The sequence below is a fragment of the Zosterops lateralis genome, assembly GCF_965231275.1.
Source record: "Zosterops lateralis genome assembly, chromosome: 17".
Classification (NCBI taxonomy): Eukaryota; Metazoa; Chordata; class Aves; order Passeriformes; family Zosteropidae; genus Zosterops; species Zosterops lateralis.
The window spans coordinates 8,052,051-8,078,468 of record NC_139777.1 but is presented as its reverse complement, the minus strand read 5'-3'; the positions used below and the strand labels follow the sequence as shown (position 1 = coordinate 8,078,468).

General features: G+C 40.7%; 1 protein-coding gene across 1 annotated transcript in view; it reads right to left on the bottom strand.

The window, feature by feature from the left end:
- PPIL2 (peptidylprolyl isomerase like 2) overlaps positions 1-26,418 on the bottom strand; it is a 69,411-nt gene that overhangs the window by 6,224 nt on the left and 36,769 nt on the right. The window contains exons 13-16 of the mRNA XM_083874059.1: positions 19,245-19,334; positions 17,824-17,857; positions 9,709-9,826; positions 7,134-7,190 (exon numbers count right to left, since the gene is read on the bottom strand). Of these exons, the coding sequence (XP_083730185.1) occupies positions 7,134-7,190; positions 9,709-9,826; positions 17,824-17,857; positions 19,245-19,334 (299 nt within the window). The remainder of the gene's footprint in view (positions 1-7,133; positions 7,191-9,708; positions 9,827-17,823; positions 17,858-19,244; positions 19,335-26,418) is intronic.

Here is a 26,418-nt window from a genome sequence, read left to right as displayed (position 1 = left end):
CCAACAGCTCACTCATTATCTGCTTGTATGTTTTCATTTAATTAGGTTTCTGATAATTTGAAATGGCCAGATCAGCTGTGCACTGGCAATCTCAGCTGAGTAATCCCTTAGCCCATAGCTAGACCTCCCACAATATTAACCCTAATGCATTTTACTGATGCTACCAGATCTTCAGTTGCTCTGCTAATTAAACTTTATTGGTAATATTTTGTCACTTGTACATTTTGAAGGGCTGTGATAGACATGGCATTCACAGGTCATCAGTAAACGACCTAGTCTATTTCTGACATGATTGTAAAGCACTAAGGGGGAAGAAGACAAAGTTGTTATGCCTGCAGAGCATGTCATTCTCTTTTCTTCTTCACTTCTTGTCTCTCAAATGGAAAATTGCATCCTTTTTCCTCCCTTGCATTCTCCAACATTTTGCACAGAGTGTCTCTGTGTATTACACTGTCAGCACAGTCAGCTCTCAATATATGTTTTTGTCTTTATAAAGACACTGCTGCAATACTGACAAAAAATAAAAACTAATTTCAATACAAACCACCAGCTCAGAGGAGAGAGCTCTGACCAAAGGGACAGGAAATAATCTACGAGTCACTAAGCTTTGTCAGGGTCAGGCCTGGCTGAGGTTGGTATCTCACCACTAAAAACTAACATCCAAAAAGGACAAGATCTGATTGCAAACAACAACCAGTAAAAACTGAACTACACATTAACCTAGCAGTCAGAGCTGGGTGCAAAAGAAATTGAATATTCCAAACTGTAAAAGCTTTTGCAAGCTTTCCTCTGATCTAAGAGACAAGGTACATGCAGGCCCTTGAAGTGTTACATGTTGTTATTGTCAAATCTCATGATGTTACATTGCAGCACTAAAATCAGTTTGATGAGATACAACTGTCAAAGCCCATGCATTGGCATCCCTCACAGCAACGCTTCCTCACAGAATGAGGAAATCAACACACCAGAGAAGTTTTTGGGATTCTTTGCCTGCCCAACAACACATATTTTGGGCCAAGAAAAAAGCCCATACAAGTTACATGTAGAAAAGACCATCAGATCACTACATAAAAACATTTTTAAAAATCCTCTAAAGAGTGAGCCTCTAATTAATATCATTCTAATATTCAAGGAAATCTGTACATGATTTTCAGTAAAAGAAAATGCAGATGCCAGAAATTCAGACTCACATCCCTTTACACATGCTAAACGTGTGACACAGACAGTGACTGTTCACACTGTGTTGTCTGCTCTTGTGCAATGTCAATTCTGCCAGGTTGGGAAGGGAAGGGAGAGGGCATAAACAAGTTTAACCTTTTCCACTGCTTTTGGCCCTATTCCTTTTATAAGGTGTCATACATGCTTTGTCCTAACCCGACTGAGGTTTAAAAAGGTGTTCAGATGACACCCTACAGTGAAAAGGGTGACACTTTCAAGACATCATTCACATCAGAACAACCAATGAAACAGAGAGTTTGCTGTGTGCTTCCAGTAGATGTTGAACAGAGAAATGATGATCTCAACTATATATTTAGCTCAGCAACCCTGAGACAGCTTGTATTTTTAGAGGAGCTTGATAAATGTTGCATTACATTTAAGCATGAACGACAAGGTAGGTACATTTAGGGTGTTTTTTTCTGTTAGCATAGGAATGAAAACAAAAATGTGCCCTTACTTGTGCAATTCTGTTTTCTTGAGAGCTGGCTAGGTTAGCACTGGAAATCTTTGCATTTCACATTTAGATGTGCTATTAAAATCTTATTTCCTGTTAAGGCTCCTTTATGTAAACTAGTAACCTTGCTTCATAACCTTTGCATGATGCAGAAGTCAAATATCTGGAGCAGGCTCTATCCATTTGCAATGTGCCAATGAAAGTCTCACTGAACATTAGTGCTGCCCCAAAGAAAACTGCATCTCCCCTGCAGGCCCAGAGACAGTCACACATGAACCTATTTCTCATACTTTTGTTTGGAAGAAGGATAGGAATTAAGCCTTCTGCAATGCTGGGGATGGCAATGGGCCAACATGATAGAGTTTCCTGGTCAGAAGATGACACAAGAACAATGTCTGGACTTTTTTTTTTTAAAAAAAAGCTTTAAACTACAAACAGTAACCAGAAAAAAAACTGCTCTTTTGTAAACACATTCTGCCCTGAAGGTTATTTTTATAAAAAGGAGAACATACATTTATATACACCCACACAGAGAACAACACGTGCACAAACACGTACACTCAGGACAAAATGTTTTCTATGCATACACCCAATCTGCAATGGAGTGAGCAATTCAAATGTGCAACAAGGATGCAGCCAAAACACCTCCATCTCTCTGCTAGATAAGGGCTTAATCTAGCAGGCGAGACATGGTAATAAAGGGTGCTGAAAAAATAAAACACCTTGGAAAAAAGCTTATTGAAACTAGACTCAACAGATGAACCTGGCACGAAAGGACTTCCCTGCCTTGGCACAGGTCCCTGTTCAGAGATCATACAACTGTTTTGGAAATGAGAGCAGCCCTCATGCAGCTCCAACAGCCCAGTGCTCGTGTGCTGCAGGACACCACAGCCATGGCTTCCACAGGGAGGCCTGGCTCGTTTCCCCACCTTTGCTCTTTGCTCCTATCCCAGTGTCTGGGGAGCAGACTCTGCTGTGCAAAATTAGGTCAGTCTCCCTACATGGAATCAGCTCTTCTGCTGTCACACAATTTCTCTCATCTTCAGATGTACCAAAGTAGAAGAGCCACAAGAATATTCCCAGCTTAGAAGCAACTGGGATTCACTGATTCAAATCATACAAGGAATGTTGCAAGTGGGAACAGACACTGTGTTATATAACAGTACCTGGGTAACTGGATAATGCCTGGTAGTTGCTTTATGTAGCTAATTACTTTAGAGGACAGGAGTTACTTTCATTGCCCCAGTCTACAGAATTGCAGTAGAAAGCATTAAACAGGTTAAGGAATACTTAAAACAGAGTGATACTGATCCAAGGGAAGAACTCTTCCACAAAAGCATGTGGCAAGGCGAGAAGGGAAGAAAAGATCAGAATAAGCTGAGTGGATGTGAGCTACTGACTGATGCCTGCAGTCTGACCAAGCCTGAGGTTTCCCAAAGCACCTTGTTCATTATTTCTGGGAACGAGAGAATTGAAGAATGAGCAGCACAAACCTCGAGAGACAGTAGAAGTTACGCACATAAGCAGATATGAACAGCCTCATACAAAAGAGAAAACTGTCCTTGACATACTCATCTCCTGTCTCAGTTGCCACTTTCTTTTCTCAGCTCTTGACAAACACAAGTGACGCTCTAATAAACACATGGAACTGCTGTGTAAATCATTTCCAGCTTTGCCACTCTGACCACAACACTTTTCTCTCTGCTCCCTTTATTGCCCTTCATTTTATCACATCACATATCTGCAACATGCCCTCATTTTCAAGCCCACCATGCCCTGCCTGTCCTAAATCTCACCCAAAATTCTGAAACCATTTTTCTCCTTCTGTTGATCATTTTCCACTGCTATTTTAAACACGCACTTTTTAATGTGTGCCTTTAGCTTTGGAACAGGCTCCCAAAAAACACTGATGAAACAATTTCATTTTTTCCTGAGGCTTTCTTTTTCCAAAGGTGGTGGAATGTAGGTTGAAATGGGTCAACTCTCCTGTATCTATATGCAATCTCTTTTCTACTTACACAGCTCTCAGGGACAGAGATTATGTTTCTATTTCTGCTTATAAAATGTAGCAGGTCTCTAATCCACAGGAGCTGTGAACCATTCCAACAGAAAACATAGTAACAACATGGATGGGATATACATGCACCTAAATTTCATAAAGCATACATGAAAGAGGAGCCTGAGCCTATCTGCAGTTTTGGCTGTAGTGTTCCTGTAGCTCCTGCAGGTCACAGCACAGCTGAGGCCCTGCTTGGAGCCTGGGTAGAAGGGAGAGCCCAGGCACAGAGCCCAGGGCAGCGGCAGGCAGGACCCTCTGCAGGCAGCAGCCCCCTGCAAATACTTCTCATCCCCTCTGTGCAGAGCAAAGGCATGTCACTTGGTTTACATTATCTCAGTTTCTAAATTAAACCTCTTACCAGCAAGCTAAAAGCCCACAAAAGCCACCAGTTGGTTTTCATGGTAATTACATCATTCTCTAAGTCAGAAGAAATAGTAATTACTAGAAATGGTAATTACTAATTTAATCTAGGCAGCTCTGTTGGAGCAGGAAACTCAGGCAGTCTGCAACACACCTCCAAGGGAAGGCATTCTTCTCTCACTCTCTGTTTTTGCTCCCCAGCCATGCCAGATTATCTCCTTTCCTTTCAGTATCTGCATCCTCATCACTGCCACGGTGGGCAGCACAATCAGGATGAGCCCTTCCCTGTCCTCCAGCCACACCTTTCTCCTGAGATGTGAAAGCTGCACTGCACCAAGGCAGACACATCCCCTCTCCACTGTCCCACTGCTCAGGTGTGGGCATTAATAGATTCCCCTGCATAAAAAATTGTGTTTCAAACCAGTGGGGACATGAATGAGATGCATTTCCAGAGAAGGAACTTTTCAATGTTGCAAATCACACAGAGGACCAAAGAAACAAAGAAAGGAGTAGGGAATGGTTGCCCTTTCACTCTTTTTTCTTCTCCAAAGCATGGAAAGCCTCATGAAAAGTTCTATACAAATTACAAACAGGTCAAACTGTGCTCTCCAAGATACCTGTGAGACACTACCATGAGCCAGAGTGACACTGGAGTAGCTGAGAGTACAGTTCAGATCAGAGTATTCAGGTTTTTATATTAACTGAAATAAGTAATCCTCAAATCTACATGAGAGTCACAACAGGCCAGTGAGCATCCAGTTAACAATACAATTAAACACTGATGGAAACAAAGAATCTTGATATCATGGGTTCATTCTGCTCTTAAACCTAGATATTATTCCTAGATATGCTTCCCAGATATTATTGTGCTATAATCAGCTCAGATACAGTCACCAAATCCTGGCATCACCCAGGATCTAAAATAGCAAACTGAAGTTGGAATTTTACTAGAGGTACAATTTCTGGCACCTTCTGGCTTTTATGACTTTTAAAAACAATGCAGGTAAAAACAGATGATGGATTTTGATTACAAAATATAGATCTTAAGAGCTACACACATCAGCCTTTTACTATTAAATTTGTAGGTAAAATCAATTATTCAATAATTCAATTCCTAGATTAATACAGACTGACTGGAATACATATATCCCAGCATCTTAATTTTTAACTTTGTTGAATTGATGTTCATTTACATGCAAGACAGATCAGAGTAAAATTTCCCTGCTCAGTGTTCATATGAAGATGTCACTCAGTTTTCATCCAGGAAGCCAAATATGATTCTAAAGAAACAGTTTTTCTAAACTTTTTCCATTGTATTTCAGCTAAAAATATAAGCAGCACCACTTCTTCACTCTAGCACATAAGCTCAGATTTCTCTTACAGCAAAGACAATTCACAAATTAAGACAGTCTTTGCTAGAACTGCAAAAATCTCTGCTATAAATGATTAATCAGATTTACCTGGACTAAGTAATTCCTCTCTAAAAGGCAACATACAGTGTGAAACACCATCTGAGCTATTTTGCTCACAAGGTGCTTGAGATATTCAGCACAGTGTGAAGGTTTTGGGGAACACCCTCCCTGCAGCACAGAAAGCTCAGCTTCTCTCCAACTTCTTTCCTGGTCAATTCTAGCAAAAGTGGAGCAGACTGGGGAAACACAGCAAAGACACTGGAGGACTACACAGGATGCTCACTGAGGCCAGGCTGCACCAGAACTGAAGACCAGGCACATTTTCAGCTGAGCTGTCCTAACACAGACATTATTTGATGAGGTGGCCAGCTCAGGTTAACAGCATTACTGTAGGGGATTTGAAGGGGTTTTTGCAAGGTGGACTCAAATTGTACTTAAGTGAAATAGTCCTACGATCTGGATAAGGTAACTCCTCCAAGAATATACTGACTCTCAGCTTGTAGTATTAGAATTTCCTTTATTTATCTATTTTCACAAAAGGACAAGAGAACTTTGAATTTTTCTAGGACAAACCTGAGAAAGAAAGAAAGAGAGCAATTATTGAAGTATCAGTATTGGAACTAACAGCACTAAAATAAAGTGCCATTAAAATGAAGCAGTTTCTGTCTCAAAAACTTGCAGGAAGGGAAGATGGATTAAACATATCACTTCCACTGTACAGCACAATTGCATGACATTCAAAGTGAACAGCACATTGTTCTATTTTCTATTGCTGACTTCCAAATGAATAAAACCATGAAAATAATAAAACCTCAAATCTACAAGTAAAAAAGATTGTAGGATTCTCAGGAATTCCCAAAGCAGCAGGCCAGCAACATTCCCACTCCTGCCATGCACAAGGGGTGTCTGAGAACAGCTCTGCTTCACTTGGTAAATACCAAATACCTGCAGCAGAGGAAGTAAAGAGCAAACCATAACAAAGATTTTGTACCTTCTTCTTCAGTAAATACTTTACTCCTTATCATGTGAAGACTTCACTGGAAAAGACTTCCAGAAGAGACTTCTTTATAAGGAATGAAGTTCTCTCACTGTCTTGGTAGTATCTTTATATGTGTGTGCATAAATATACAGATTTTATACCAGTGATAATTGTCAGGAAGAAAAGAAGAACAAAATAAAAAAGAATAAGAAGGGCCAAAAGACCTAATCTATGCAGAAGCTCTATGCCATGATGAAGAGCAGTCCTGTCATGATTAATTTTTCAGCTGATGGCTCATAAGAGGATGAAAGCGGTATTGAAGAGCTAATCTCTTGTGTCCCAGCAATTAACATGCACAAATATTAACATGGCTCATTACATGACGATGATTACTTTGCTCATGACTCCTGGAGGGCCACCCACAGCAGGGAAATGAGGCAACTTACAGTGATGGAAGGAGGGAAAAAAGGCAGGGTCTGCTGACTGGCATTGGTGCAGCGCTACCCACACACTCATGACCAGGAGAACTGGATTGTGAGCTGAGATTTTGCTCCAGTTCAATTACAAGAGCCACTAGATTCTTCTCTTTAGGCTTCAGACACACAAGGGAGAATGTCTGCTACGCTGCTGCCCAAAATATCCTTCACTTACCTTCCAAAAACTGTGTGCTTCTTGTCCAGATATGCACAAGAGCGGAATGTGATGAAGCTAGAAAGAGTAAAGACATAACAGTTACCACATTGTCCCACTGACCCTCAACAACAGCCAGTAATGCTTAAAAACACAGAGTGTCTGCAAAAGCTTTGGGATAGAAGCCAAGCCCCTCTCCCTCTCTGGCAGGCCTGTGGACCAAACATCCTTCAACTCCTGTTTTGTGGGTTCCACCTGGATTTCTAGAGTCTTGGTTTCTCACTTCTCATCACACATTTTTAACAGTGCTCCAAGAGTGGGGCCTTGCAGCATGTCCAGAATTAATCTGAGCATCTGCCTCCTTGGCCAGGCAGGCCCTGGGAAGCTCCTCCAGGGCAGGCAGATGTGTGTCCTGCTTGGGAGAAACATTTCTTGTGCATGATGGGCAGCTTGTATCCAGCAAATAAAGTTACATGACACAACAGTCTCTGCCAGTGTAAACTTCTGTTTTCTGGATATTTACTTTTTGCATTTCTCTTCCCTTAAACTGGCCTGTCGGTGATCCATTTCTCCTCTGGACAGAGCACACTTGTGCTCCAGATACAAACATCCCAGAAGAATACTTTGAAGTGTCAAAAGTAATTAATTGGACTTTTCATTTTGGGGGCTGTAGTTTTAATCTTAAACATGGGAACTAAACCACTAATCCAAAGCAACTTTTAGTACTAAAGTTTTTCTCTAACATTTGATGCTTCTTTGGAAGTCTTGAACTACAAATGTATGAGACAAAGGTTTCCACACTGTGGTCTGCAGACCACAATGGCCTGTCTTGGCTGGACATGCAGTGCTGGCTCTCCTCCCTGTCTCCATCTGTTACTCTACATAGGAGACAGCTAAAAATATATATAAGCATTCCAAAAGCACTTTTCCATATAAGCAACTGCCCCAGGAAGTTATATGATTGGAAATAGGAGCAGCTGTAATGTGCCAGACAGTCTATTAAGATGTAGCTTGCCCTAGGAAAGCACTGGGATGCTGTGCAGAATGCAAACTCCTACATGGGATACCACTTTATTCCTGGATACCCAATATTTAAAATCATCACGTGGTCAGTTATGTAGCATTGTAATTAAAAAACCCTGAGGAGCAGCAAATATACAGGGAAAGTTTCTAATCTGTCACTGCAGTCAAAATAAAATTGAAGACAAGAATTAACATAACTCAGGATGGTCGTAGAGAAGTCCTGAGCATTATTCAAGCATCACCTTGCAGGGGGGACCCAGCTCCCTCTGTCCTGTAGTGCCTGTCACCTCTGGGGAGAGCCATCCACAGAGTTCCTAAGGCTGGATGAGATGTATCTAAGCGCTGCCTAGGAACCTTTATAAATATGGGCAGCTGGACTCTTTTAAGGACTTACATATAATGGAATTTCGTATTTCATTTGCAAATTTTAGGAGAACGTACACAATCACATTTATAGCAGCAGATGATGTAACTCAAAATGGCACATTACTTATGGTCTCTGTAACTTCTGTTTTTAGAATCCCCCCCTTTTCTTTTTTAAATATATATATATATATATATATATATATTAAAAAAAAAAAAAAAGGAAAGAAGACTCTACTCTCCTCTAATTTAGCATGTGAGAGCTGGCAGTGACATTCAAATCCAAAATAAGTTGTACAGCAACTCAATCCAGCAAGCTGCCCCACACGTGCTTAGGCTTAAGAATGCAAGTAAGCCTAAGAATGTGAGGCCCTGAGACAAATCCTGGTGTTTAATTAAAGCAAAGCACACTGCTGCAGAGTTTACAAGCCATCAGAACACTCAGCATCACGAACACCAAGACCCCCTCCCTCCCTCCTCAGTGCCAAGACACAGTACTATACACACACAAAGTCTCACTCTTTCCTGGGGCTCCCAATAAAAGAACATTTTTTTATATTTACTGAGCAACCAATAAATAGTTGGCTCGAAGTGACACAGAACATTTTTAAAGGACTGCAGGCAAACACCAGTATTAATGTTACACATGAACAAGGCCATTACAACTTCAGTATCTTTAAGTTTTCTCTCATTTTAGTCCTCGTTCTGCTTTTTGTACATTGGAAACCAAATTATTCTCATCCCAGATCATACTCTGCCACGTCTGGGTTTACACATTTCAGCAGAGCAGAACTGTTGTCATTTATTTAAAATCAGGGGACTAAAAAGAAGTAATATTCCCAAAGAGTTTATGTTTCATCCAATTCCTTCAAAAAGTTCAATATGGAGTTAAATTTAAAAAGAGTGAAGAGGTGTGATGAATGATAATAATTATAGGGGTGACAATGGGTAGGGACACTGACAAAAACAAACAGAAACTTCAAATCATTACAACAAATACAACAAGTTATTGCTGATCAATAAATCTACAGGTCTTCTTCCTGTGCCTCACTTTGCTCTTAGGTTGGATTGCAATATGCACCACTCAACAGAATATTTCCCTTGACTGAACTTTTAAGAGCTCATAAAATGTCATTTTTCTTCTTAACAGAATGAGACACAATGTCCAAAAGGAAATCAATAAAGCACAAAAAAGCAAATGACTACTTACAACTGTGATTTGTTTGTGTTAGGTCCTGAATTTGCCATACTAAGAACACCCCGTCCCGTGTGGGACAAATTTGGCTTGAATTCATCTTTGAAAGGTTTTCCCCAGTAAGATTCTCCTCCTTAAACAACAAAAAAAGAAGAATGTTTGTTTTCATTAGTTTCTCACTGTGTTTTGCAACAGGCACTGACATTAAATTCAAGGTTTCCAGGGCTTGCAGTCACTATGTGTTAATACATTGTCACCTCACCCCTATCACTAGACCAGTATTTGAGCACGACCTTGAAATCTGCTGTTTGCAACTGGCAACACATTTCTGTGCCCTCACACTATCAGCTGCAACAAACCACACTTCATCAACAGCTTTATGGATCCTGTGCTGAAGAACTGCCAAGGATTTAATTTTTTCCTCCTGGTCCACCATAATTTTTCTCTTTTGAGGTATTAAATCTTTAAGATTGGCTTAATGACAAAACACAGAGCAAAGAGTTACCAGTTTAATTGCACTCTGGATATAGCACTGCTTCCGGAAATAAAATATCAAGGAGATGAAACATTCATAGAATCAACTAAGAACAGAAGCTAGAAGCTCAAATGCTTAATCCCAGACTAAACAATGAAGAATGATGATATAAGGTGCTCCAAATTAAAAGGTAAAAATTAGATATTTGTACTAGATACCTGGATGATGTGAACACTTATATGCATTGAAGGTAAAAGAATGACAAAATTGCACAAACCCCAGCCCCAGCCCTCCAAAACTGATTTCTTTTTTTTGTCAGGACAGAGAGAGGGTCTGTGAGAGCTCTCCTCCTGGCTGTCATTTTTACATTATTTATGACAGATCTGACATTTTCATTTGCACTTTCCTCCAGGATCATCCTTAATAAGAAAAACAAAGGCTGAGCTGAGTCATAGTTTTACAGTCAAATCCATAATCTTGTTTGACAAACCATGAAAAAATATTTCACCTTAGGACAGTATTAAAAATAAAACAAACAAAACTATCCAAACAGGCAGCAAGGCTTGTCCATCTGCAGAACTGGCTCAGGAGCCCTCCAGAGTAGGTAAGTGTATCACTAGAGAAGCAGCAGGTCAGGGAGGGATCTGTGGTGCTCCACAGCCATGTGGACACATAGCACACAAAGCAATTTGATGATACGGCTGCACACAGAAGCAGCAAATAAAAACCCAGGAATGACTCAGGCTCCTACTGAAAACCTTACCCAAAAAATCACAAGAGTGCATTAAATGAGGAAAGAGTTTCAGATGATACTGTGAAAACAAAGCATCACATATGGACAGCTGCAAGTGGAACTAAGTGAGAAATTCTGGAAGAAGCTGACCCACTTAAAAGCCCAATTAATCATATTCAAAAGACCTATTAATAGAGTTGAGTGTTGCCTGCTCTGCAGTTTGACAAGAGGTGGCAAAAGGGGACAAACCCTTTAGGGATTTTCTGTAATCAGGAGTACAGCAGCAGTTACTTCAGCAATCTCTGGCTATTGAATATTTTAAGATCAGCTAAATTACATCAGCCTGATCCCATATGCCAATCTTTTCCAGTAGTGGGTGACAGGGATATGTATGATTTCAGGCAGTTCTAGAGGAGTTTGTGCTGTCTGAAGTTTTCAGAGGATACAGAACATGAGCACAGTCTGCTGAGATGGGACACAGCAGCAAGTGGCCAAACCTGTGAGCCTGGCACACCCTTCATCTGCTTCCAGCTCATGCTGGAATTACAGTCAAGCTGCTGAAAGAGAGTGGAATCAAGCCTGAAGCCTTCACTGGTCAGAAAAATAATTCAAAAGGAAAGAGAAAAATTGTGAATGACAGAGAGAATCTCTCTTTGTGGCACAACAAACAACCAGACCCAAGAGCTTGCAGACAGGAGCAATGAGCCATGATCTTTAGCTTTTGGAATATTTATTTTTGTACTATTTCATTTCAGATATGCACTGCAGGTCAGAATTAATCTCATATGTATGAAAGCTAAGTTTGGTTCATTCCGGTTCTCTGGAAATAAGCACTAATATTTGAGCAGATAGTTGTCTGCTCTGTCTGCCATACAGCTGTTTCCAAGGTTAATTTTGTCTGCCTGGGAGCTGCAGCAGGAACAGGGAATGGCCTGTGCAGCATTTGCCTAAAAGGCCAGACGTCCTGTGAAGGACATAACTGAAGTGTCTGTGGAGACCTGGCAGCACAAACTGGCAAAGGGCAGTGCAGACACTGCAAAGGCACTCAGCAGAGCAGGCACGGCTTGGGGGGGGTTTGTTGTTGTTTTGGTTTGGGCTTTTTTAATAAATTAAAGGGAATACTTTGTTTTCTTTTTCAAGGAAAACCCCAAAGTATTCTCCTAAATTAAAAATAGCCTGAATGTGCTTTTCATCAAACTCCTGCTAACCTTTGGAATTGTTCCAGGCTTCAAGTATCTGCTTGAAGCAGGACTAGACAGAACAAGTCAGAAGATGGCAAGTTACATCTATACATTTTTTAATTACTGAAACCCAGCATGACTTTCTCTGTGAAGATTAAGTACAGACCCCTCATCAGTCTAGGGCCATAGCAGCACAGTGCCTAATGCTCAGCTGGAACAGGGATTTTACATTCTTACTTTTTACTCTCCACATTAGAGCTCAATGTAAACTTGGGAAAACTACTCTCAAGTTCCAAATCTACTAATAATTATGAGGTGTTTGTAAGTATCTAGCAGATTTTATTGTGTTTATTCTCAGCACAGTTGGGAGGTGTGGCTGCACATTTTCTGAAAGCAGAATGGATGCAGACAGAGGAGGTGGGAGCACGGCAGTGTCTGGCTCCAGCTTTTTCATGTTACACTCCCTGTATGTGCCACAAAGAGAGGAGGCTCTTCCTGACACTCCCCAAATCTTCCTCAGAGAGCACACAGATCTCTGCTGGCTATATTTGGAGTCACAATGATGCAAACCCCTCACCCCAGTGCTGATGTTCCATCCTACAAGCAAAGCCCACGGGAAACAAGACTTGACTCTGGGTGTTGGATTCACGGCTGGCAGCACTGCCTGTCACTTCACCTTCCTCTCAGCTTATCTTCTGTCCAAGTGGAGCTGTGTGCCCACTGGACTTGCAAATGTTCCTGAGATCATATTACAAAAGTGCTGGGAAAGAATTCTGTGGGGTTCTGTGCTAAGAATCAGTTCACATGGCAGCAGCCATGGCCCCAGCATGTACTGCCCCTGGCTGGATTGGTGTTGGGAATAATTACAGCCTGCACGTGGGAATCTACTGCTGCACAAAGCTGGAAATGTACTAGGGATCAGCCACAGAAATACAATGCCATTCAACAGCATTTAACCTGGACAGTGTCAATGCCTTCAGGAGCCAGAAAGAGTTTTTGCACAATTCTGTAAAATAAAAATCACATGCCTACTCAGATACACACAATTCAAAGCTGCAGGAAGCTGGGAGACAATTCCACACATTCTCCCTTTAAAAAAATTCTCTTAAATTAAAGACGTATTTAACTCATTCTCACACAGAGATGAAATAAAACAGACCACACAGCTCTTAGAAAAGAACATTAATAATTTCTGTGGCTATCCAGAGTGGCAAGATATATTTAGCTTGTACTGAAGCATGGTTAGTTATTCAGTCTTGTATCTGCATCCTGTGCTGATAGTAAACAGGTGAACAGATCTAAACTGACATCTGAAGCAATCACATATTAGCAACTACACAGAAAAAAGCCACATTTTCAGATTGTCTTTTGAACTAAACCAGATTACTCTTTGGTAGTCTTTGTTCCTGCTAAAAGCATATAAAATTTTTTTTGGAGGCACACAGAATTTGTACAACTTTCTTGCAAAGAGCTGAGAGATGCATCTAAAGCTTCAGAAATGTAGCATTCCAAAAGCCAGGTGTGGGCTGGGAATCATCATTCATGACAGTTGTGATTTTAAATAAATCCTTCCTTTTTCTGGCTTAAAAATTGCTAAGCAGTGGTAAGGAAGTAGGAGGGTTCTGATTCACAAAAATGATGGCTTACTTTCTGTAATTTTCTTCTTGTCATTTGGAACAACGAGGTACATAATAACATCTGACACTTCTGTAGAGCTTTCCAAGTGAGATTCTGGAATCATTTTGCAAATATGAAAGCCTTAGCTCAGACAGTAAGTGCTTCTCTCCTTTCAGATAAGAGGACATGGTACCCAACCCCGCAAAGCTGAGAGTGGATTTGCAGAGGGGCTGCAGATTAAAAGGAGTAGATTCTAGATAAAAAGGTCTTGCTCTTGTCCTTTTGTTGAGCTTCAATCATGCAAGGAAAAGGGCTCTAAAACTGCTACAGTTTAGGAACTTGCCATCTTAGGAAGTCACATTGCATTGACCAAGTTTGTCTGGAGTCCTTTGCTGTTGACATTTCAGAGGAGCTCCTCTTGCTGCCAAACAAAATGAAATTTCCATCTATCAGTGGTATTTCATCCTGGACTTCTACAGCTATAATGGGGCTCCTTTGTGCCCTCCTGGATTCATAAATCACAGGCTGATTCATGAGACCTTCCACCAGGTTGCAGGAAAGAGTAGCTGAAAAAAGCCTGTGTGCTGCTTTGAAAATCTGAGGCTTTGCATATAGTTTTCCCTTTTTCATACAAAAGGGTTAGGATATTAAACCTATTTTTTCTACATGCAAATTTTCTTCTATTATTTGGAATACTGAAAATACAGAGCAGCTGCTCCACTTGCACGACCGTGAGTTAGAATTACTCACAATGTTCAACCACTTACTTGTTATGAACAGCAGGAAAAGGGATACATCACAAATCTAAAATTCATTTTCAAATAATTAATCATTACAAAGAATGACCATGACTCAGCTTATTGCTCTGAATACTGCCTCTATGGGTGGTTATTGTGCTAGAGAAAAAATAATCTGCTGCACCACAATAAAACTTCTCCCAGTAGTCTTGTGAAACAGTAAGGTGAAGGCTGTAGGAAAATGAGTCAGGTCCTCCAAACCAGTGTCAGCCTTGCAGTATCTGACTGCTCTGGCAGTGCAGGTCTGACAGCTATGCTAAGGTAAAACTCTATTCCCCACTCTTTTCCCAGGGTGGTATCTCAACTCCCAAATGCCATAATGCTAATCTCCACCCTTCTCCATTCCAAGGTTAACTGCTGAGTACCAGGATTAGTTGTCCTTCATGTGTCTGCTGGGTCACATTTACTTTTACTATAGTCCAAAAGAGACTCAAAAAGGACAAACTGGGGAGCTGAATAACAAAAAACAGAGCAAGGCTCAGGGCTGCCTACAGAGAGAACAGTTCAGCTGGAGCAGCCATGGGAGAGGAGGGTCAGTGACAACCAGCTTGACATTTACCTCTGTGAACTGTTTCCAAAACACAAGCACACTTAATCCAGGTGAGCCAAAGCACAGTTACAGTCTGTGTATGTATCACAAGTAACCTTCTGTCACGTTGTACTAATTGTGCCCAAATCCACCCAGAAGATGAACAGTCCTGGGCTTAGTTAGCAATGGAGTGGGTGATCATCTCAGCATCTGGGGGCTGCAACCACAAACCTGACACTCTGACACATGGGATGAATGTCAGATGACAAAAACCAAATGGTGGGAAGATATTCAAACAAGTCTGTTCTAATTCCTGAACTAATGAACAGGAATAATTCAATAAATAGAAGTAAAATATAGACAGGCTTAATGCATCTTCCATGTACCAGTTTAGAAAAGGTTTGGTTTTTTTGGTTTTTTTTTCAAAACACAAACAAAAAGGCCAAATCTCTTAGCTAGAAACCATCAGTTGAAGCAGAAGGTTCTGTGTGGATGAGGAAACAAAGTATGTTTTTTTTGTTCTGAAGTCATCCTACAAAAGGCTCTAATAGAAACAGTTTATAATATTGACATTTAAAGGGTAACCTCCAAATAGTCCTCCCTATTGCCAATTGAAATATCTGGGAAGAAAGCCCTGTTCTGTTCTCATATGCTTCTCTGATATTACAAAAGTCAAGTTATTTGTTTCTAAAGCCCATTTAATCTTACAGATTTCTTTTAGCTTTCAAAGGTGCATCTTTTTTTTTTTCCTTCTAGGAAGCAGCAAGTCAAAAAAATACTGAAAACCCTTCCAGCAGAAGAAATAAAAAAAGAGAATTTATCCTGCAAATAACAAACAAGCTGCAGGCAAAAAAGGTACAAAGTACTGAATCCCAGTGCTTTACTCCAAAGCTTTCCTAAAGTGAATGCCTGTGATCACATTAATAACAAAGGAATGGACCAACACTTTTACAGCATGGGAGCCCAGAGAGCATCAGTCCATCTGCCCTGCTCAAGCAGTGCTGCTGAGCTGAGCCCTCCTCTGGCTGCCCTGCTGCCAAGGGAACATCAAGCCTCAGGTCTGGCCACCTTCTTACAGCTCGAGACACACAATGGAATTTCTGCCTCACGGTCAAAGTGCCCTGGATCTATTCAGTAGTCAGGAACAAATCCTGACAGACTACTTGCACTCTGTGAACTGTCTAAGCAGCTTCACTGAAGTATTAAACACAAAGGCATGACAGTTCAAGAGCAATCTACAGCCCACCAGGCTCTCCGTTTAGATTTTCTTGTGATATTATCATATTCAACCAGCAATTAGGTAAAGACATATAAAATTCAACTGTCTTCAAAAAATAAAAGCCATTCAGGTGCAAGGAAGACATTTGCACCATTTGGACTCTACAATAATTGCAGCCAGTCTCTAAAAATGTGCAAGACTCATGTCTGTTTGAGTGCACACTGTTCATTTCATTAGAACTTTAATAGTCTTGACAGATGTTTGTGAGACATCTCGCCTGTGATATACTCATATTTAATTAAGAATGACAAGGAGGAAAACAAGATGGAAAATACTAGAGGTCATTAGACTCCTTTTTTTAAGTGAAAGAATATACGTAGGAGGATTTTCATCCTATGTGCTTATTACCATTTCACTTCCTACTGGCAAAGCCAAGTGGAGCTGAGCCCTGCCCTCAGTGCAGCAGTGATGCCAGTCCTCTGCCTCTGTTACCTCTGCTGTCTTACAGCACTCCTGCCATTTGCACAAATAGAAGCAGGAACGACACCAGCAACCTAATTTTCATTCCACAGCAGGATCTGAACTCCACCCTGCAAGGGTGAGAGGTGTCTGAGGCAAGCTATTAAATCTCTCCCGTCTCCTGACACCTCTTTAATTTCTCATTTCAAAAGATGTTCCTAATTATGTCTTTCAGGATTTGAACCAAAACTTTCCATATAAAAAAAATCAAATCACATTTGACAGTCCAAGCATAGATGGTAACAACTCTTGTTAATGGGTTTTTGCCATGAAAACACTGAACCTTTAACTAGTCTCAAATCCTGCACCTGTTGATTATCACATACACTACAAGAAAAGTTGTTGGGCAACTCACACTAACATAATTTACAAAGTAAATAGAGCTCAAGTATTTAAGCAGGTGAGGAGCTGGGGATGCTGGTGACAGCCATGAGTGGGTAGATAGAAGGTGCAAGTGGAAAATGAGCAAATTTACAGCAGTGACCAGACATATGACATGACCTATCCCCTGTGGTGGGCAATGCTCTGCCACCCTTCAGCTGTTCTGCCTCCTGACCATTCCTGCTATGACTGTTCCCAGATCTCCAGCCAAGGGAGGAAGAACAGGAGGAAGAATTTTGTAGCAGTGATCCCTACAAGTTAGAAAAAGAGCAGCTTGGGCATTATAAGGCAACTAGCTGGGAGAACAGATGGTGTCTGGCCAATCACCAATTCCAAAGCAGGTCTCAAGTATTTAATTAACGTGGAATTTGAAAGTATCTTTGCATGAATGTGTCTCTTATTTTGTTCTTTGCCCTGGAAGACCAGCTGTAAAATCATTATAATTTTCATTTATTTATTTTCTGAAGGAAAAAGGAAGTAAAAGCTGCAAGAATTCTACATGGAAGAGTGTCCAAGCTTTAGACTGAGAATATATTGGATGAAATCTGAACATAGTCAACATGGTCAACATTTAAAGTCAACACAATGTACCACATATCATCATTTAAAATTGTCTGGAAATAAATGTAACACAGCCCACGAAGTGAGAACAACTTACTTGACTCAAACTCAACCTTACCTGTTCCTGTTCCAGTCGGATCACCTCCCTGGATCTGTAGAATTAAAATTAAATCAGTGTTACATATGTCTCTGTGTAAAAGACATTAAACACAAACCATAAAAGCCAACTCTGCTCAATTTTCTGCCTTCTGTATTGCGTCGTGTTGACAAGTCAGGAACAAGGAAACCATTACTACTTATTTGGAGCTTATTTATCAGCTGGCTGTCATAAGCATGTCGTCCCTGACATTGCTGATCCATAAGCAGAATGGCATATCTATAAAAATAATAAGTCTTTTATGGGTAAATAGGGAAAATAACCAATCTCAAATGGGTTAGGCAGATCATCCCTTTTATTATGTGCTGAATCAGAACCTGTCTTTTAACTGATGATGCACAACCCAAAACTGAAAAGGCTTTATATTTTGCTACCAACCCTCCATATGATGAGAAGAAGAAAAGAGGGACTATGGAATATTTTTTGTATCTGAATCTGTATCCCACTCACTACCTCCAGTAGGAAAAATCTTCATGTGAAGCCAATCTTTCAGTAACAAAATTAATTACATGTATTGATCACTGTACATGCAGGTTTTACAGAAATAATAGTCAATATTTTAATGCCAGTGGAGGGAGAGTGACACGATCAGTTTCAAAGGAATAGCACACAAGCACAATTTTAGTTGTGAGTTAACTAAGAACTGAGATATACAGTGCTGTCAAAAGAAAAAAAGCTTTTTGGAGGATGACAGGAGGGAATGTAACATGCAGTGATGTTCCTTGTGAGATGTGCTCTGCCTTCAGGATCAGGCTGTTAATTCTTCTGAAAGGAAGTTACAGGGCAGTTACAATATCCTAAGCTGCCTGGACTGTAACTCTGTAAATAAAGATCTTTGACTACCAAAGTCACACAGTTCTGGAACACAAGGTGCTCTTTAACTCCTTCACAACAAAGCCTGGGCACCCAGAGCTGGAGCACACTAGGAAAGGATTATCTGATAATATCCAAGTACCACAACCTGAAAGAGAAGTTCAGATGCTTGCCAAAGTCTCATCTGAATGGGATTTCAACAGACCACTGTATTACTTATCCAAATTAGCATTTCCCTCTCTCCTTCTGTTCATTAACCACCCACCCACATCTTGGGGAAGATAACAGGAGCCAAGGCAATGACTCTTCAAGGCTTTCTCTGGAATGCCAACAAATGCAGTGCTGAATGCAGTGATGTTCCCAGCGACAACGTTAGTCAGACAATTGTCAGTGACACCCCTAAGTACACACAGCATAGGTTAGGACAACCTCATTCTGATGTATATTTAATATACATCTATTGCAAGTTGTCATGCATGGAACAGCCTAAACCTGAGATGAGTTAAATATATGGCATATTTTGAGTACAACACATATTGCGTATTACACAGGAGCTTTTTAATACTCACCACAAAGTTCCGAATCGATCGGTGAAAAATTGTTCCATCGTAATAGTTCTTCTTGCACAATTTAATGAAGTTTTCACACGTTCGGGGTGTCTGAAAGACAACCGGAAGTTTTAATTAAGCACAACCCTTAACCAATCATTACAGTGGTTACAAGAATCACTTTCCATATGTGCCTTACAAAGAAACAAACGTGCAGGACCCCAAGAGGACGGAGGCTCTGTCTACAGGAAAAAGCCTGAATGTACCCTTCTTTTAAGGTCCACTGGGGAGACACACACTGTGTTAAATAAATTAAACCCAGACCTTGCAATTAGCACAAAGAAGTGTTGAACATTAGCTCAGATAACTGGGAGCTCCCAGTTGACATCATGATGATGAACACAGGTAAGATCAGAGACTTGCAAGTAACTGAGCTCCAGCAGTGCATCACAATCCTCTTCCAAAGGGGGGTTTCTAGCACTGAAAAATGTTAATTTACCAGAGTGAGAAAGAACTTGACTTCTCTGCTTCACTATTGCAAAGTGAGCACATTGCAGCTAACTGGGAGAGAAGCATTTGGTCCTTTTCACCACTTGGAAGTGACAATGGGACTGACCCAAGTCACTGGAACACAGGAAAAATGAAAAAAACCAAACTGTTTTCAGAACTCTAAATAATAATTTTAAAAAAGCTAAATATATTGCCAACTTCTAACTCACTTTCACAGGGCAAATTAAAAGTTATTTAGTGAATTTATGAGCCATGACATTAAACAGCACCTTCTGAAACACTTTACTTCCCACCTAATCATGCTTTCATGTAATTGTACAGATTCTCTTCCCTGAAATACTAAAATACCTTCAGACATACAAACACAAGTACAGGAACAGCCTGTTTGCTACACTTGGACATGTTTTCCAGCCCCACTGTGGATTATGTTCACAAATCTATTTCAGTTTTACAAAAGAATACATCTGAGTCCTTAGAAGCCTTAAAAATATCCTTATTGCTGGATGTGCTGGCAAGTGAAGCCCCAGCACTAGCTGCAGTGGCTGTAAGTGAGCACACACAAGAATTGTCTTTGTGAAATTCACTTTGCACTGCTGTGATATCCCTCTTGGTCTGGGAGCTGCTGAGAGACTGAGACTGAGCCATAGAACCTGAAGTGACTTAAAAGCAAAAAAAACCAAGGCCAGCCTGATTATAATAATTCAAGGATGAAATAATCTCTATCTCTTTGAAAAGCCAGTCCACACAAGTATTCATCTGGAACCCTACAGAACTCCAGTTTCCTGTATTTTCTCATCTGGAACACAATCATTCTCACCCCTCTTTATTTACACTGAAATGTCTCTTAATTTCCCAAACAAACTTCACCTGTCATTATAAATTCTCTACATTGATTCCTTCTTAATTAGTCTACTCAGACAACAGTTGTTAGCTGGCCCACAAGTGAAAAAATGAGCAAATTCTAAACCTACACCAGCCATTATTTCAGATTTCCTACAGAATTCCTTACTGAGTTAAATGGTAAAGGTACCATAATGGGTTTATGGTAGAATGTCACCAAGACATTTACTTGGTGGCATCCTGAGGGCAACTCATAAGTAACTGTATTCCATAAAAATTGTAGCAACATGAGGCTTTCCTACAGTTTCAATGTTTATAGTAACTGTGAAAATTTTCCCTTTGAATTCAACATATATATGCTTTAAAATAATGTTTGTACTTTATCTTTCTAGTAAAATTCAACCCCTGAGGAATCACTTGTGCAGCACATGCTTCCTTTATAAGACAATATCATAACAGCCTTGATCCTAGTGTTTTGCTATTAGTTATTACTTGTGGGAAATGTCAGTAAGAATAAAAATAAGTTTAAAAATTTTCTTTATGAATCAGAAATGGAATCAGCAGCTTTTAGCCTAAGGCACTTTATCTCCTGAGAGCCAAGCACTCTTTGGAGAGAGAGACACAGTTAATAAGTTCTCAAGGGGGAATCCAGCAACCTGTAATTAATTTTTTACAAAAAATGAAACCAGGCAAAAGACTGGGTCCCCAAGGAATGGACACCAAATCATTTAAAATTTGCACAAAGTTGATAACCCCAAACTGATTTCCTATTTATTTTCAAAACATGATTTGTAAATTATACATCAAAAAAACTGGCTCTAGTAATGTATTTTTTATGCAGGACCTGTGCTGACCCCTCTCTCTAAATGGATTTCTAGCTATTATACCCTTTCCCAGAAATAAGCTTTTCAAATGCAACTTCAGAAATATTTAGTATACATGCAATAGTCATTTCACTGCAAGGTTTTCTTTAAATAATTGCCACCAAACTGGTTCCCATGGTCACCTCATGCATCACAGAGATAGATTTGGCAGGTAAACAGTTCCTTAGCAACATTACCACTACCTTTTATAGTGCTTTTTAACAGACACAAATAAAAGGGTTTGCATTCAATCAGTAATAAACTCCAGTTTCAGTCATGCAGTAGATCTAGAATATCTGGCTCAGATTATCTGATTTATTCAAAGCAGTCCATGTTCTTGCCAAATCTCACACTGCCAAGCACATTTCAGGGATTTTTTAAACAGCATCCTGTCCAAAGCAGGAGAAGAAGGCTTGAGGTTTATGGGGAAGGTGCAGATCCTCAGGACTGAAGTTGTGTTCCACACTGACCATACAAACAAGGCCGGTCTTTGAAGTCTTTGTTCCAACTACAAAGACTGATGACATATAAACACACATAAACAAACCTGACTTTGTTATTTGATGTAAGATCTTGTGGCAGATGTCAGACTCCCAGTCTCTGAATGCAAAGCTGTCTCCTTCAGAAACTTCCTGCACAGCACTCCTGCAGGAGGAGGGGATGCTCAAGGCACCTGGCAATGCAGGAGGTAACGCCGGCTTCTCCTTCTCTCACCACTGACTGTCTGCTCCAGTTCTGGCTGGTTTTGTCTTAAACTGGCCTCAACAGCAACAGATGATTTTCCCCTCTTTATCCCTTTTACATTAAGTAGGAAACTACTTAAATTATTTTATTCTGTTGACTATGACTTAGGCCTGTATCTAAGGAAGTCAAGGGAAAAATGCCACTGTATTCATTTGATCTGAAATACACATTGTTTTAAACCTACTGCAGTATGTCCTCAGAATGATGCAAAGACGCTCCTAAACAGGAAAATTTAAAAACTGTGGAAGGCTTTTCTGGCCAAAGAGTGTGGTAGGACAGTCCTGAGAAATCCTCCTTTTCTCAGGTCCAGTTGGGACCATATAAGTGAATTCAGTGTCTCTATGATGTCCTTCAGCTTAAAGACATTTCTTCTTCTAAATGACAAATAGGAAGAAGAAAAATCTTATTTATACCAAAAATGAGTCACCTGCTCCAACTGTGCTCCCTATTTATTTTGTAGATGCCAGATAACTGTCTTTCAACTGCTGAAAATTCACACCCAAGACAAGCAGTAAAATTTTAATAAATGCTTTGAGACAAGAATCCAGAAGAGCACTTATCCCAGAAGATGCCACAAATGCTTATTAGCTCACAGATATATATATTTAATGGGGCCACAGCCCAATGGTTCTTTAAGTAGGTCTAAGTCTGGATTTAGCTAACACACTTAGTAGGTAACTCTGCATGGAAACATCAGGACTCTACCAGTTACTACGCTCAGACAAATTTCAGAGTTAAAGAGAGATTGCTACAAAGAATGACCCTGCAAAAATAGCAGTGACAGGAGATTGTGAAGTCATGGTACTGAGAGAACACTGAAAAAAGAAACATACAATTTAGAAAACCAAAGCAAAACAGAAAATAACCTCTAACTGCTTACTACAAACTTCTAGGATAAATGCAGATTTTATCTGAGCCAATTTCAATTTCCATTTTGCCAGCAAGGGTGGCTCCAAGCCAGGCAAAATTCATCTCCCCTGCTGCAATCTGACACCTGAAGGGTGGGACCAACCAAGCCAGGTCCCTATCTGATTTCCCAGTCTGCAGCTGTCCTTTCTCATTAGTTACAATGGGTCATTACATTTATAAAAGTTACCTTAACTCAGAATCTGCACTGGGCAGCAAAGAGCCAAACAGGAGGAGATGAAAAACCTGCAGCACTTCTGTTGCCAAGGTGCGGGAGATGGAAAAGAGGGGAGAGCTCCTGAGTTGTTGCCATGACTGCAAGGAAAAAGGCTTTACTATGTGAAGAGCTAATCATTTCAAAATGCTCCATCCCTTGAGGATGTGCATGAACCTTGAAGGGAAATTTCACACTAAGCATTCAGAAGCTGTCATTCGCACATCTGTATAATTTTCTTGTGCTAATTCTACTTCCCTTTTATTTCTTTTTTTCTCTATAAATTGGATGAACTGTAGTAGTGGCACTAAACTACAGAGTCTTGCTATATGCTCATTAACCCTTTGTTTCAAAGCAGGAAATAATGAAAAGCTCATTCCTCTCAAACCAAAATTGCATTCTACTGTCTTCATCTTATCACACAAATGCCAGAATTCTGCTACTAAGAGGCATGAAGTACTGATGGAAATTTCTAAAGCTTCAAATGAAGCCTTCCATTTTCTTAACACAGATCTCCTTTAAAATGCAAGGTGGATTTTGTTTTGCTTTAATCCATTTACGTATTTTACACAGAGCAGTTTCAATCTCGTAATTATTCATTCAGCAACTCCTCTAATGCGTGAGCCCATAAAGAGGTGATTTGGCAAGGTTTTAAACTCAGTTTCCCCCCTGCCTTTCAATCTGTACTGCTCAGCCTACCCATCACACAGAAAAGAACTCAGCAATAAAAGCTTGGCTTTATTTGGGGCTTAGTCAGAGCTAAATGCAATGGTACAACTTCAGGAATCACTATCTATCAGGTACAAGTGTCTGTTCCTCCCTCCAAGCCATGGAAACAAACACGTAAATGTTTCAGTGTCCAGTACTGGAAGGCCACTTAAACCACCCTGTTTCACTCTGCACCCATGAACTATGAGCACATTCCATTTGTTTCACAGCAAGAGGGACAAGAAAACCCCAAACTCCACAAAGCCCCACTGCAAAAGCATGGGAAGAATTTCTCTGTGGGAAGCCCATGACATTTCCTGCAGGAGGAACATTTACTCCAGACCTAAACACCACTCCCTGCCAGCTACACTTTCCTGCTAACAGCTCCCCAGTGTGAGAGAGGGACTGAGCCAGTGACAGGTGATGGTGGCAAACAACAGCTGCCTATGGTGGTTCAGTTCAAGAAAGCCACAGTTCATCTAAGGGACACAATTCTCAATCTGGTTATACCAAGAGCAAATGTGTTCAGGCAATTTGTGATCCGTGATCAGAAGAGCACAGTTCCAGAGAGTGAGCACTGGGACACATGAAAGCACTGGGGCACTGTGGGGTAAAACACTCAGCCAGACTCCTACTGATAATAAGAAAGAATCAGAACAAGCTAACTATGCCTCAGGAAATAGATTGCTGACTTGATAGCAAACATTTGCCTATTTTGCTACCTCAAAGCCTCCAAGTTTGCTTAGAACAAAGAGCAGAATTAATGCATTCTCATTACGCAGAAACTCACTGTAATTTAATCAGCTATTTAGCAAAGACTTCAGCAGATAGCTAAATTTCACTTTTAAAAGGCATTTCTTCCACAATACTGACGTTCATGATGTTACTGAAAACTTTTTTGAAGTCTAAGCAAGATGCTCAGCTTAGACAAGATGCCAGTAAAAAGATGACACACTTCAGTTTTACTTCTCACATTTTTGCAAACACAGGGACAATCAATCAGTTTAGCTGAGCACAACCCAAATTAAACAAGACATCTAATTCACTCCTCTAATTTGTCAATGTTAACTACTAGTTCTCCAGAGGCAGAGTCAGCCACAGTTATTACTTTTCCTCTAACTTATATTTACTGCAGTGATAGAAGAGAAAACAATCCTCTCCCCCGCTTACTGCCCCTTCCAAATTTGTCATCACACAAGAGTTCTTTAAGGAGCTTGTCAGAGAGCAGAGTGCAGGGCTGGGTGCTGATGAGGATGGACTGGTAAGCAGAACAGCACAAGTGGGTACAGTCTAAATGAGGATGCAACTTTAACTGCTCAAGCAACCTCCCTCAGCTTAAAACTTGGAGTAAGGCAGGTCCCACGGCAGCTCCCTGGCATTTCATCAATCTGCAACTGCTTGCATATAAATTCCACCTTTTCAGAAGATGCAACCTGTAACAATTTCCACACCAGACAGAGAAGCTCTGGTAGCTGTCAACCTCCCAAGGTCACCCTGCTCTGATCAGAGCAGCCAAGGTACAAAAAAGAAACACGTCAGAGAAAGATGAAGAGCAGCAGCTGTGTAACTCCAAACCACCCAGCCCAACCTCGGGTTTGGGATCACGAAGTGGCAGACACAGCTGGTATGGGATGTCTGCACCTCATGTCTGCAAATGTCAGAAATCAAGGGGCATGATCCAATAACAATCAATTCCCTTCCCAGATCCAGCTTTCCAGGGCAGCTGGGAAGGCAGAAAGGGTCCAAATGTGCAAAATGCCTTTCCACCAATTGCTCAGTGCCAAAGGCTGCCAGGAAAGCACACAGACAGCCCAGGGCAGCAGGGACAGGTTCATGGAGAGGTGGCTCAGCATACAAAGCTGTGGGAATAAGGAGGAAGGGGGGACATTGAAAAGGATGATGTTTGTTTTCCCAAGTAAACATTATGGTGATGGAACTCAGCCTTCCTGGAGATGGCTGAACACCTGCCTGCCCTTGGAAAGCGGTGAATTAATTCCTTATTCTGCTCTGCTTGTGTGTGAAGCTCTTGCTATCCTTGTTAAACTGCCTTTACCTCAGCCCACAAGTTTTCCCCTTTTCTGATCCTCTCTCCCACTGGCTGGGGAGTGAGTGAGTGAGTGAGTGAGTGAGTGAGTGAGTGAGTGAGTGAGTGCCTGTGTGGGGCTTAGCTGGTGACTACAGTTAAACCAGGACAGGGTGTTATGCCCCCAAAGTTAAAACTATTAAAATATCAGCTTCCAATCACTTAGAATTGACCTGTTCATCAAGATGGCTGTGCAGAGCCATCCTGCTCTCAGCCCCAAAGGGCAATTGATCTGTCTGCTATTGTACCACTTGGAGGAAAAAACACGCCAAGAAGTAACAACATCCTCTCTAAGAAATATTTTTTTAAAACATATCTAGCACTTCT